The sequence below is a fragment of the Microtus oregoni genome, unplaced genomic scaffold (assembly GCF_018167655.1).
Source record: "Microtus oregoni isolate MIOR12 unplaced genomic scaffold, Mior012 000006F_ref0000085, whole genome shotgun sequence".
Taxonomy (NCBI): Eukaryota; Metazoa; Chordata; class Mammalia; order Rodentia; family Cricetidae; genus Microtus; species Microtus oregoni.
Window position 1 is genome coordinate 2,823,681 of NW_024543065.1, and position 13,925 is coordinate 2,837,605.

General features: G+C 43.5%; 1 protein-coding gene across 2 annotated transcripts in view; it reads right to left on the reverse strand.

Annotated features, from left to right (window-relative positions):
• Nucleotides 1–593: 593 nt before the first annotated feature.
• The window catches only part of Pde7b (phosphodiesterase 7B), a 319,693-nt gene continuing 306,361 nt past the window's right edge, over nucleotides 594–13,925 (reverse strand). For both annotated transcript variants that reach the window (XM_041653888.1, XM_041653887.1), the window contains 3 exons: nucleotides 13,403–13,499; nucleotides 10,233–10,313; nucleotides 594–4,190 (listed from right to left, as the gene is read on the reverse strand). In XM_041653888.1, coding sequence (XP_041509822.1) covers nucleotides 3,976–4,190; nucleotides 10,233–10,313; nucleotides 13,403–13,499 — 393 coding nt within the window. In that variant the 3' untranslated portion in view covers nucleotides 594–3,975. The remainder of the gene's footprint in view (nucleotides 4,191–10,232; nucleotides 10,314–13,402; nucleotides 13,500–13,925) is intronic.

Below are 13,925 nucleotides of genomic sequence, written 5' to 3' on the forward strand. Positions count from 1 at the left end.
TCTTTTCAGACCACGATATGCCACACAGCTTCAGGTGTGTGGCGGCTCCTCAGCCAGGACTGAATCACACGTTAGTTGCTTACAGGTTTCAACCACTTGACAGCTTCAGCCGGGGTTCTGGGCTTGCCCAAGTCATGTCTGACCTTCACTTGGGATGTCACTGTGCTCTCTCTTTTGGTCTTGACTATGCTGTAGGCATCCACAATTGAAAAGTAGCTTCGCTTTCGTATGGGGAGACATTCAGCAATCAGTGGGATTCTGAAGAGCAATCTTAATAAGATGGGTATGGAGACTATTTAATGGTAGTTTTTAATCCTCATTCATATGTGTGCGTGAGAAATGTGAGTCAGAAAAATGGAGGATTCTGGCAAAACGTAGAACCTAACTGTGGCCTGTTTCCCTCACTTGGTGCTAGATGAGTGTAAGTGATGTCTCTTTCCAGACGTTTCTGCAGCCCTGGAGGAAGGAGTTGCACAGACCATGTTTACCACCGTGCACTTTGAACATTGCCTAACAAGACCATTCCCATTTAGTAGACTGGTGATGTGTCAATCAGGGGAGAAGCAGGATATTTTTATACTGTGATAGTTTAAAGAAACAATCTTTATTTTTAAGTGTTCATCTGGATAGACATGCCAATAAATATTTCGGTCACATTTTGAGCAAAACTCACAAGTTGTTTTTTTTTTTTTTTAAACTTTACATGTGTACACAAGATGACACAATTTTATGGGCTCTTAAAAGAACAAGGCATGAGGAATACAGTGAGATACAAGCTCATAACCACATCGAAGTCAGTGAGGATATCTGATTCAACACAAAAGGTCACCAAGCTGTGTTTTAGCGGGAGGGCTATCTGAAGACGGGGTTGCGGATGTGCTCCAAGGCCCTTTGTGGGACATTGTAAGCGGTGGGGGGGGGGAGACAGAAAAATGCTAGGTTTTACTCAACCTAACAGGAAACTATGGGTTGGCGGGGTTTCACGTATCAGGTCTGACTGTTTATTCAATGAACGCAAAGAAAAGTAGGCTCTGATTATCATGCCCGACAGTGATGTATTCTCTCTCTCTCTCTCTCTCTCTCTCTCTCTCCCTCTTTCTCTCTTTCTCTTTCTCTCTCTGAGATCTTGACTTTGGCTTGCTAAAACAGTTCTTTGAGGCCTTCATTTCCAAGCAACGAAGGAATTAAACATGAGCTAGGTGGACTCACAGGTTGAGACTTCAAAGCTGTAGTGATACACAAATCAACAAATCAAGAGCCGTGTCTCCACTAATACTTGGACAGCTTGTATTAAATTCTTCTGAGAGCCATTAGCAGGCAGGAAAAGCAAGAGTTTTCACCGTCAATTTTTGCCCACAAACGTGGAGCTCAAGTTTGTAGATGGCAGAAAAAGGAAGGTGCATCCATGTATGCGGCACGCCCCCCTTTACTGCTGATTTTCATTAGATTTGTGTCTTAGAACCATTGGCTATTTGGTAGTTTTATTTGTTAACTCCTATTTAGGACTCAGCTGCAATGTGAAAACCCTTCCCCTATAACTACTAAGAATGCCCCGTCCTAATTAACTCACAATATAATCATAATGTAAGCAAACTCTACTTCCTTAACTCCAGGGAGAGATTTCACTGGCTAAAAACAATGCTTTCTTTACTGATTTTATTTTGTCATCCTGAGCAATTGATTTCTTTTATATGATCTCACATATATAAAACCAGACTACTACAGCCCCACTTTCCCAAGGGAGGGTTTGAAGCAGGAATCCATCCATCCATCCATCCATCCATCCATCCATCCATCCATCTTGTCTGAGGCCTTGCTTAAGCTCAGACCCTCAGAATACCATAGCAATAAAGAAACGTAAGTCAGTTCACAGCTGCTACAGAAAACAAAAGTTAGTGTTAAGTTTCCTCGATCTCCCTTCTCACCCATATCAGGAATTTCAAAGCATCCTCCACCCATTTCCTAAGTCCTTCATGTCTTTCTTAGCGCTCCTTCTGACAACCTTGCCTACTTCAATGAAAAATATATCCAAAGTTCCAATTCCCTCCAAAACCTTAAGTCTGCAAGTCCCAATCTTTCTGTAAGAACATATTCCAGGCCAGTCAAGCTCTTCACATTTCTCTTGTATTGTCAGGAGAAACAGACCCACATCAGTTGCACATTGGAAATGAGAGCTAGCTAGCTGTCTCTATCAGCTTGAGAAGTGGCTTCATCACGGCCGACATGTTCCCGCTCCATGTTCAGTAAAGAGAAAGGGGGCACCGGTAGCTCCCATCTAACATTATCTATGCTAGAACTCATAGAGAAAAGGCTCAACGTGCAGAGTTTGCCTGAGTAAGGATGCCGAAGCACTCGATTTTACAGCCAAGGGCTTCAGAAGAGTGGCAACAGCATCCCCAGCTGACTCTGCTGGTTACAGCCTAATGAACCACAAAGACCTGCGAGGAGGGTAAAGTCTCTAATAAAACTGAAATAGCTTCTTTCCTTAAATAATGTTAAATTCAGCTAAAGAGTTGGGCAGTTGTTCACATGAAGCTATAGAAAAAAAAAAACGTAATCTCCAGTTACTATCAACACCAAAGAAGTGCACACCAACCAACCACGGACCAAAGAGACTTTGGTATTGTAGCCATAACAGACAATGTGTGGCACGGGAGCCGGGAGTTCCCTGATGGTTAGATGGCAGGGTCATAGGACCCTGTTGAGACCTGCTATGTCTCCTGGGAGGTTGATGCGCCCCGTGTTCTCTAGCAGGAGTCACATACACACAAGCTTATCGGCGGGCTTGTTAAAACAGCATGCAAGACTGCTGCACTGGAAAGCCACCTCCATCTTGCAGAAAGGGTGTGTTTATTCTGAGGAAACCATACTTGGTGCCATAGATTAAAAACTACGGCCTCAAGAGGAATGCATGAGAAGTTTCCCCCCTAAAAAAGTCCCCTCCAAGACGATACTCAGTTTCGGCTTGTGACCTTAGCAGGAGAGCAGAGAGATGGTGACTGGGGGCAGGCAGTTCAGAAAGACGTCCCTAAAGATTTAGTTGGGCAGCTTTGGGAAGAGGAAAGATGTTTAAAGTTAAGGCCTTTATCTGCGAACAACAGTATATTAATAAACTCTATACCATATTTACAAATGCATTCTCTTGTATTAAAACTAACAGTATTCTGTTCACAGTGCCATTGTTTATACAGGTAGCAATCCCATAATACTCGTGTATTTTGGCATGGGAATCAGTAGCGTTTGGTATTTACAGAAAGTGTACACGTGTGAATATAAACAGGTCACTGAATCCGTAAAAGATAGATGGGCCGGAGGTGCAAAGGAATGAACTGTACAGCACCTGCTACCAGCCGGGAGGGGAAACACAGGGTTTCATAAATTGCAAAGATGCCAAATCTCTGACTAAAAGTGGCAAAGAGTCAATAGCAAAACAATGAACCCCCTCTTCAGGTTTGGGTACACTGAGTAATCTTAGTCCAAAGATTTAGACCCATTGCCTGGTGCATGAAATAGAAAAGTTAAAAAGATTCATTATTATTTTATAATAATAATTATTATTAAAATAGAAGATACTTTCTCTCACACTCTCGTTTGTGCTCTGGCACGAAGACCAGTCTTGCAGTTCCAAGTTTGCTGGTGTTGTCATGCAGGTCAGCGGTCTGATGGCAAACCCTAAAATGCTCTGGACGTAGGAGCCTCTGCCAGTCAGTGTGACCAAGGGCCAGAGCGGGACATGGCAGAAGCACCTCTTCCTTACTCCTGGTCTTTTCGGTTGGGGCAGCAGCCCCAGGATCAGCTCCAGGGACAGGACGAAGCCGCTTATTTCGGCAGCTAATGCTGAGGTGACAATGGCTTCTGTACACTTGGATCAACGAAGGGAGGCGGTAAGTGGCAGGCGGGTGGCATTCGAAGCCCAGAGTGGTGGGTTTGTGGCGAGGGCGGTCAGATGGCCTTGCTCCTGCAGACTGGGCTGTCTTAGGGCGTGGCGCCTTCCGTCTGCTCCAGGGTCTCAGATGTGGGGGCTGCAGAGTCCTGGCCGCTGCCCCTGCGTCTGTGCTGCTTGGACAGCAGGCTCTTCCATTGGGCTTTGTTGTGAGCCAGATGGCTTAGCATGTTCTCCGACAGGGTGCTGTTCCCGGTGAACCGGGCCCACTCCCGGAAGAGCGGCTCCACGATGTAAGTCATGAAACCTGCAACATGCAAGGTCACACGCGAGGTCACCACACGGGGGATCAGACCCACCTCCTTCACAAACACGACAGAGACACACAGGGCACTCTGCAAGGGACAGGTGGGCGAACAAGATACGGTCTAACTGTTTTTGTTTAGGGAGAGAGAGAGAGAGAGAGAGAGAGAGAGAGAGAGAGAGAGAGAGAGAGACAGAGAGAGATACAGAGAGAGACAGAGACAGAGAGAGACAGAGAGACAGAGAGAGACAGAGAGACAGAGAAAAGTGTATGGAACCAGCGAAGACAGGCAGAGAGGGGAGAAAATAAATGGCTTTGGTCATAATTCACTCTGATTACCTAGTAGGATACTTCTTTTGAGATTATTATTTTTATTGTATTGTCTTGCCTTCAATGACACCAGTCTGTGTGGTGTTTTGTTTTTATTTTATTTTAATTTTTTTTTGAGACAAGGTGTCTCTATATAGCCTAGGCTCTGGGATGTTGAGATTATAGGTATGTGCTGGCACGCCCAGCTCTAAACATTCATTGTCAATGCAGACTTTTAAAAAAAAAGCAGCGCTAGCTAGGATTAAACCCACAACTTGGCACATGCGAGGTAAATGCTCTACAAGGGGCACATGCCCAGCCCCTTTGAGAGAGAGTTCTAGCTGCAAAAAACCATCCTGCTTCAGTGAATGCGGACGACTGTTTGATGTTAGACTTCCTAGCTCCGTCAAAGCCCCTGCCCGACAGGGTCTCATATGCGGCCTTGGCTGGTCTTAACTCATCTCGACCCTGCCGTCTCTATCTCCAGAGTGCTGAGGATACCGGATTCTACACTCATGTCCAGATAAAGTTTCTGTTCTTTTCATCATCAAACACTCATCGTGGTCTAATCCTGTCTTATTCTTAATGTGTTTTCCACATTAAGCATGATCTCTTAAACAAAGATAACTTTCTGTATAGTGTGGAATATTTGGAATTACCATAAACTTGGATTTATTTAGGTTTGATTGTACTTCACTGAGATGGAAACATGAAGAAAAGGGCAAATGTTTTTGTGTGTAATAATTTTTCCAGCAACTAACACTTTATATTTAATAAGTACGTGAACTACAAGTACTTGTTAGTCTTGAATTTAGATATCTGACTTTTTTTTGAAAAAAACTGGAAAATGATAGCCTTCTCAAAGTCAAAGTATGAATTTTAGAAAGTGCCGCCTCCTAAGTAGAACAGTTATAGTTCTAACATTAAAAAAAAAATTCAACTCATTTCCCCCCTGCTGCTATCGTGGAATTACCTCTGATCTGTGACACTACCGTGGAGTTACCGCTGATTTGTTCTGGTGTTCTGTGAAGGCATTTTACTCTAGCTAGGAAAGTGATTTTAAAGTCGGAGTAAGCATCAGAAGGGCTCGAGGGGCTGCCCCCTCAGTTGCTGCTTACTGTATCTTCTGGTGTGGTGGGCAGGGTAGGGAGGGATGGTGGCTTTATATGGCAGGTTGAAGGAAACCTTTTTTTTTTCTTTTTGTCTTCCTATAGATTCTACAAACCAGAGATGAGTTTGATTTCCTATCTTTTAAAAATGATGGAGGGAGGAGAGGAGTGAAGAAGTGTGGGAGAAGGGGAGGAAAGTGCTCTGTCCTTTTGGGCAGATGTGAACTACTTCCGTAGAAAGTCAACCCTAAGACTCACACTCGGGAATGTATCATTTTAGGTCGGGATGGGAGAGAGAGAGGTAGAGATGGCTCTTTACACACTTTCACCACTGAGCTCTCTCCTGGGGAGATGGGGTAGCAAAAGGGGATAGTGGATGGCTTAACCAGAACCAAATGGTGTATGAAAAAGCCTCATGGAAACCCATTTATGAACAGTCTAATTTCAAAATACAACTTTAAAAAAGGGAGAGAGAGTTTGAATGGAATTGCCCTGCATGGGTGGGCACTGCCTCTCTCAGAAGACATGGGTTAGTAAATGAAAATTGCACTACAAGGCATGGAATACTGACCTATGACTCGGGGGGGGGGTCTCTGAAACCCTGTAGGTTATTGCCATTGCCCAGGTTACCCACCACAAGTATATGGTTAGACTCTATTGCTGAAGATACCACACAGTTTGGATGGAGGATATAGAGAAATCTCAAACTAACTCAGAAAGTTCCTCCTTGATGGCCAGCTTTCAGTGTACCAGAAGGTATTAAGCAGGCAGCTTTGGAGAGAGGAGCCCGATGTCTTTTAACCCAGTGCTTGTCCCTGTGTGCTGCGATGTTGACCTGCCAGACAAGCTGTGCCTTCCAGCACACCCGTGGCATGAATGTGACGAGTTAACTAACTGCTTTCTGATTGGATTTGAGACCTGTTCCACAGGAAAGAATTTCTTGTCTGGCATTGCAATCCTAATCAAAAGCTCATGGCTACAGAGGCCACAGGCCCTAGGGTAGAACATATTGCTTTGTTAAATGTCCATGCATCAAATTGTCTTCTAAATATTTGTGTTTACCCCCTTAGGTCTGGGCTGCTCACGACCTTGGTGAGAGAAGCTTCCTTCTGCAGTGGATAGCAGTTGGTGGAGAAAGACGCAATTAGTCAGGGTGCTAAGAGTGAGAGACGGAGTATTCAATATTCAATGAGAGAGATATCTGATTATCCCACCCTCTCATCCCCAAAGGCCCAGAGAGCATTGTGGGATAGGAGAAAAAATGAATGTAAGACTCAGGGAATGGGAGGTTGCTGGGAGATGCTGAGAGATACCATCCTCTGGCCATGACTTGGCTGCCACAAATTATAAACTCAGCAGCCGTGGATACCCACACAAGACCTATACAAAGTCAAGTCAGGTAAAAAAACTGTGCAGAGATGGGGTAGATGATCTTTAGGCCCTACTCATACTGAGTTGCTTTTGGCAGTGGATAGTTACTGGGACAGGGAGAATCATTTTTTATTAAGGATATAACCACTGGGTTTCCCAGGCTCTGGTGAGTGGTTCCACATCCATGCACATATGGGCAGCTCTATTTGAACTTGGGTCATAAAAATATATATGAAGTTGGTATGTATATGATGGGGGGCTATTGAGGGGAATATAAGGGGTAGATATGATCATATTTCATCGCATACATGTATGAATTTTCGAAACTAAAGAAAACTGTAAGTTTCTTTTCTATTAGTCAACACAATAGCCATAAACAACAACAACAACAACAATAAGAATATGAGAACAGACATTTAAGTGGGGGGGCAAGACAGAAAAATAGCTACATTGTAAAGGATTTCGTGGAGAAAGGGGTATGTGGGTATGGACCAGAGCTTGCAACATCCATTTGCTCCTTTATCTCTTCATCATTTTCCCAATTTAGCCTGACTTACCTTGTCACACTTTCCGACTTGAACCTGCCAGAGCTGGCAGATGTGTAGCAGGGAAAGATTTATGAATGGAGTGTTGTTTTATACTCATCTTCCCTTTCTCTTTCTTGTTATTCTGATGTAGTAGCCCTAGGAGTTCCCCGTACATTCAATACCCATTCCATTTTAGAGGCAGGATCTATGGCAACCACATATTACTAGGCTGAACACCAGGGCATACGATGAGACAAAATACATGTACTTGTGTTCTCATGACAATAGCAGGACAGACCTCTGAAATCAGACCTGTCCTCCAGATCTAGGCTGTATGCTTAATAGTGTAAAGGTTTTTACTTGGGAAATGCATGACTCTATGTGTTATAAACAGTAACCTGGCAAGAGTCTTTCTATCCAGAGTTTAATAAAGGGAGTCTCAGAATTAGGAATCATACCTCTAAAACCTCCTAACTAAAGCACAAAGCAGGGCTGGACTCAAGAAAGTTGAGGCTGTGCCTCTGTTGTTTGTTTCTGAGTTGCTCTTTGCTCTTGGTGTTCTCTCTCTCTCTCTCTCTCTCTCTCTCCCTCTCCCCCTCCCTCCCTCCCTCCCTCCCTCCCTCCCTCTCTCTCTCTGCCTTCCTCCAGGCTCTCACTTTCTTCTTCTTCTTCTTCAGGTGATCTTCGCAGATGCCCCTTCCCAATGCCAAGGCACTGAGCTTGGAGACTTGCAACCCTATGGATGCGAAGGCCTCTGTGGAGTCTGTGGGAAAAGGTGCAAAGCTGCAAACTGCTAGATGCCAAGGATGCAGTTTGTTAAGGAAAAGAGTTAATGTTTTGTTTGGTTTCGATGGAAGTACTCCCAGAAGAAAGGCTAGCTTTACATAGAGATGGAATTAGGGATTTAAGATGTAGAGCAAAAATATTTCCTTCAGTAAAAGTGAGGAAAGTAAAATTTTGCCCACTTGATCTGCGTGAGGATCTTATGTGCAATGAGATTAGATAAAGTAATAATCATACTGCATGCAATGTGAACATACTTGAACAGATTACCACAATTGACACTTGAAAAGAAGTACAGTTTTGTGAGAACATGACTGAAATAAGTTTTAGAGAGAGAGGAAATGCTGACATCTGGCCACAAGGGGACAGCAGGGCTCTAGGATCTCAGGCCTTACATGGGAAGGGGACCCTGAAGAGACTTTGAATGGCTAGAGTCTATTCTTTGTATGTGTGGTGTGTTCTCATGTGCATGTGGTTGCATATGTGCATGTGGGTACAGAGGTATCTGTGCACGCAGTTGGAAGCCAGAAGTCAAAGATGGGTGTCTTTATCAGCTGCTCTCTCTTTTATTACTACTGTTTATTTTTTGTGTATACGTGTGTGTTTGCATGTGCACATGTGTTCTCATGCATATGAATGCTTGTACGTGTGTTTTGCATTTATGTGCACTGTGTGCTTGTGTTTGCATTTGTGTGGATGCATGTGTGTATTTGTGTGCATATGTGTGCATGTATATATGCATGTATACATGTGCATACACGTGTATATTTTTGTGCATGTGCAAATATGTGTGCATATATGTGTATACATATATGCGCATGTACATTTACACATGCATGTGCATGTTTGTGCATGTGTGTGTGTGTGTGTGTGTGTATGTGTGTGTATGTGTGTGGTAGCCAGAGGTAAATTGGGTGTTCCTCCAAGACTGCCCTTCACCTTTATTTTTTAAATTATTCTTAAAAAAATTAAAAAATATGTTTTATTTTAATTTACGTGTGTGTGTGTGTGTCTGTATCTGGGCTTTAACACATGAGTGCATGTGCCCACAGAGGTGGTTGGGAGACACTGGACATGGATGCTAACAACCAAACTCGGGTCCTCTGCAAGGGCAGTCACATGCTCTTCACTCCTGAACAATTTACCCATTTTTTTTTTAAGACAGGGTCTCTTACCCACCCTGAAGCTCATTAATTCATCTAGGATGGCTAACCAATGAGCTTCGGGGATCATTTGTTGGCTTCTGTGCCTAGCCTCTTATGTAGGTTCTGAGGATCTGAACTTAGGTCTTCATGCTTGTGTACCTGTGAGGCAGGCATACTGACAGAGCTATTTCCCCACCCACTCCTCCGTATCTTTTGACACAGGATCTCTTGGTGAGTCTGGAGTTTGCCTAGCAAACACTTTACCTACCAAGCCATTGCTCCAGCCAATAAATTCTGTTCTTTTTGTAGTGCTAGGGATGGGTTCATGGCCTTGCACATTGCATGCAATTGCTATACCTCTGGGTCACCTTCTGAGCTCTTGGCTTTTTAGACTGGGTTTTACTATGCAGCTCAGTCTGGCTTTGAATTTGCTACTAGTCTATACTGGATTTGAATTTATGATCTTAATAGTTCATCATCCCAAGTGCTTGGATTATAGGTATGTACTATAGGGCTTCTCTTGATTTCTATCCTAAATCACAAAGTAATACTATAACTTAGTATTAAGTTAGTTAAGGGTCTGTAACAAATCCATACCTTAATTGTTCTAATTTCTCAACTGAGGATTATCTAAAAGATCAGTCATGATAAAAGTCTTTGCTTGGTCCAGCTATTTAGATCTCTGGAAGGCTGTGCTGTCGTGGTTGTTGTTGTCGTTATGATTATTTTTATCATTTTGTGACTCCTGGTAGAGGTGCAAAGCTATTCATTAAAAAAAAAAAACAACAGATTCTAACTCACCGATTTGTATGCTAGGGATTGAGTCTTTCTGTTGATTACAAAGAGGACTGATTTCCAGTTCAAATTTCTGCTCAAGGTCACCTAAGAAGAAAGAAGAAACACATGGCAATTCAGATTCATAGGATGTTGGAGGAACTTATTCTGGGGGCTACCGTTTCTTCCCTTGGAATCACCATGAACCCTTTAGGACCACTGGCTCTTGGAGCTTGTCTAAAAAAGGTAAAAACCAAGGGCATCAGTGATCGCTAACAATGGCTCATTTGAGTAGTATCTACTCTCTCTCTCTCTCTCTCTCTCTCTCTCTCTCTCTCTCTCTGTGTGTGTGTGTGTGTGTGTGTGTGTGTGTGTGTGTGCATGATGCATGAGTGGAGAAGGTGGGCACAACCATTAGGCAGAGACTCTCTTCTTCACCATGTCAAGGGTGGGGCTCGAACTTGCATTGTCAGGCCTGGTGGCAGGAGCCCTCACCATTTTCATAGATGGAAATGCTTTCTGCCTAGTCTGTTCTGGGAACTCCTTGAAGTGTGTCCACCACACTAGGAACTAAAATTTTAATTTCTTTTTACATGATAACTAATTAAAATTTAGCTTACCACATAAGCCTCAGAGATAGCTTATTAGAAAGTGGAGTGCAGCGCCTGGCCTTCAAAACCTAGCTCAGTCCCACCCTTGCCAGCAGTGGGCCTTCCATGATAGGTCTCTACCGTTGTATTGCATGTCTTTCCGTGAGATTGGTTTAGTCCTTCTCTTGCTCAATAGACAAGTATGAAACACTTGTATTCTTCGGGAATTCTACTAACCAATGCACAAGGTAGAAAAAGCAAAAGCAAACAGTCTCTCTTCTCCAGAAATGTTGCTCATTAGCATTTGGGAGGTAAGGCTACACTGTAAACCAGCTATATTCCTTTTTGGCTACTGTAACATCCCCTATGTGGAATTATTTATATAAAAGTAAATTTTACTGACAATTAGACAAAGCTAGAGGTGGACGCTCAATAAAACCTTTTTGAAAGACTAGGTTAATTGTGGAGATCTCAATCCATTTTCACAACTTATGTAAAGAAATTCTACCTTCTTAATGTTTGTCCTTCTGAGGATCTGACATTTTCCTAATTCATAGGCTACCATTTTCCTCTCCCCTGTGTCTGAAACCTGAATTTAAAGGAATTTTCTTTGTTTAACGATATGTTATAGCCATGATGTTTGTCCTACCTGGGCACAGTGGCCCACGCTCACAACACCCACATTCTAGAACCCGAGGCAAATGGGTTGTGATTTGGAAATCAACCTCTATTATATATCAAGACTCCATCTCAAAACAACAACAACAACAACAACAACAACAACAACAACAACAACATGGTGACAGCAACAGCAAAAGAGACAACCACCTAGAACTGTCGATAGAAGCTGACTGCCAGGGGCAGGGTGAGATGAGTAGGCATGAGTTCAAACCCCTCATTGAAATCCAGAATGGGATCAGTTAAGATGATGGAAACTATAAAGTTAAAAGAATATTCGATATGGATTGAAGATTATTTGGGTGAGCAGAATGCAGCATTCTCAAAACAAACAGAAATTCTACTGGACGACAAGGCTGTTAGCTGGATCTGGCTATGTGCTGGTCTGTACTCAGTTCCTTTGTCTGCCATGGGATATCCAGCATGTGTGAAAGGTCCTCTGTAGTGATGGCAGAGACAAGAATTCCAGGCCGTTCCATATTATTCCATATTATTGCGCTGCATACACAGATCTAACTAGGGCTAGCTTTTGCCTAGAAATATTATAGGTCACCTTATTGCTTGGTGCCGTGAGTTCCTCTTAGTCAACAGCTTTGATTTGGAACTCCATGTCTGTCCAAGTGGTATGACCCTTGCCCCAAGTTGCTTAGCATCTAAGTAAAGTGTCAGATGAGCAAGTTAAAGGGTTGAATCCCAACTGACACCAACCGCAGCACGTGACTGGGTTAAAAGCAAGTGGGGCAGAGAAGAACCTCGATGTTCAACACTGTAGACCCCACCTCCTCTCCCGCTGCTGTTTCAATAGTTTATGCATCACATCGTGAGTCACACCCTGCTTACTCTGAAAGCTCTCTGCTCCAGCTTTATTGTGTTCCCTTATGTTCTGACCTCAGCAGAGACTTTACGTCTCGGTCAACTAGAACTGAGTTTTGAACTTCCAATGACTCATGCTGGACGCTTGTCATAAGAGTTCCACGAGCACTTTTGCTCCCAGAGTGTCAGTGAGCAAACCCTTCTGGCCCCGTGTGAACTCATCCCTCCTTTGTCTTCCGTCTTCAGAACCATCACGATGCCATTGACATATCTCTCAGTGGACATTTTTCCAAAAGGCTCACGGTTGCTGTTTGACCTCCCTGAGGAGCTGGTATGTGGGACACTTTAAGCTTTGTTTGTTCCCAGCCTCTTAAACCTGATCCTGTCACTAGCATGAGGGCACTGCTGATGCCCGAACAAACATCCTGAATGTTGAAACCCAGCCTGAAGAAACAAGGCTGTGTTTAAACGTCCACATCCCACCCAACGTCGGGATTCTGCCTGCTAATTTACTGCCTGCCTTCTGAAGGCAGGCGATCTTTGAAAAATTATGCCCTACCTTAGGGCCATTTGTCTTTTCACAGAAATATTCGCATTTGTTATTGTTGAAACTATATTCAAATGATTTAGTTCAATTCTTGGCTAACTTTGAGCTATTTCATTGGAAACTTTAAGACCCTGAAAAAAAGGCGTACAAAATGCTCCAAATCATTCTCTCAGGATGGAAGACCTTGACCTCCAAACAGTGCTTAGCCTTTAGACTGTACTCAGCTCATTGAAAGGAAGGTCAGGGCAAAAACTGAACTGTCTATCATACATACATACATGTATATATATATATATATCTATGTGTATAACTGTGTGTGCGTATCTTGCTTTCATTCATTGCATTGTATCTTGTTATTACCTGCTTTCATTGTAGTCAGTGATATTTATTTAAACTTCTCTTCCCCATGAAAGGGTTGGATGGTTCAGAAGAGAGTTACAGAAAAAGGTTAGGATAATCAGAGTTAATGAAAGAGCAAATGTCATGACAGACTAGCCGTTCCTGTTTTATTCGGATCATTGTTCAAAGTGAGAAGGGGAAAGGACTCTTCAGTTGTAGGATCTACTAACCTTGCCTGTAGAATTCTTCACAGACCCTTTCACTCCACTGTTTGCTCATCTCCCAGATTCGACACGGATTGCAAATGTCAGCACACTTCAAGGCGATCTAAGAAAGGACAGGGCAGGGAGAGAAAGTCAGAGGGCTTCTTCAAATGTACCCCAGTCCTGTGAGGCCTGCCTGTCTGTCTCGCGGTACCAAGCTCATGTTTATAGAGCGCCTTCCCAGCATGCCTTCTCAGGTGCAAACGTACCCCTAAGCCAAAGGGCCCAGGAGGTCTGCCTGTCTGTCTTGGGTTCCAAGACCCTGTTTACAGAAGGCCTTCCCAGCATTTTGTAAAGTTCCTTCTCAGGAAACAACTGTTATCCACAACTGCATAAAATCCTTCATCAGAGCTCCCATTTTATAGCAGCAAGGGAGGTGAGTCTCCGTCTAAGGGTACAGAGCTTCCTGGAGAAGACTTGGGGGGCAGGTGGGCAGGCCAATGAAAACCCTGGTCTGGTTCCATCTGTTGTCCCAGCCCTCTGTGGCAGG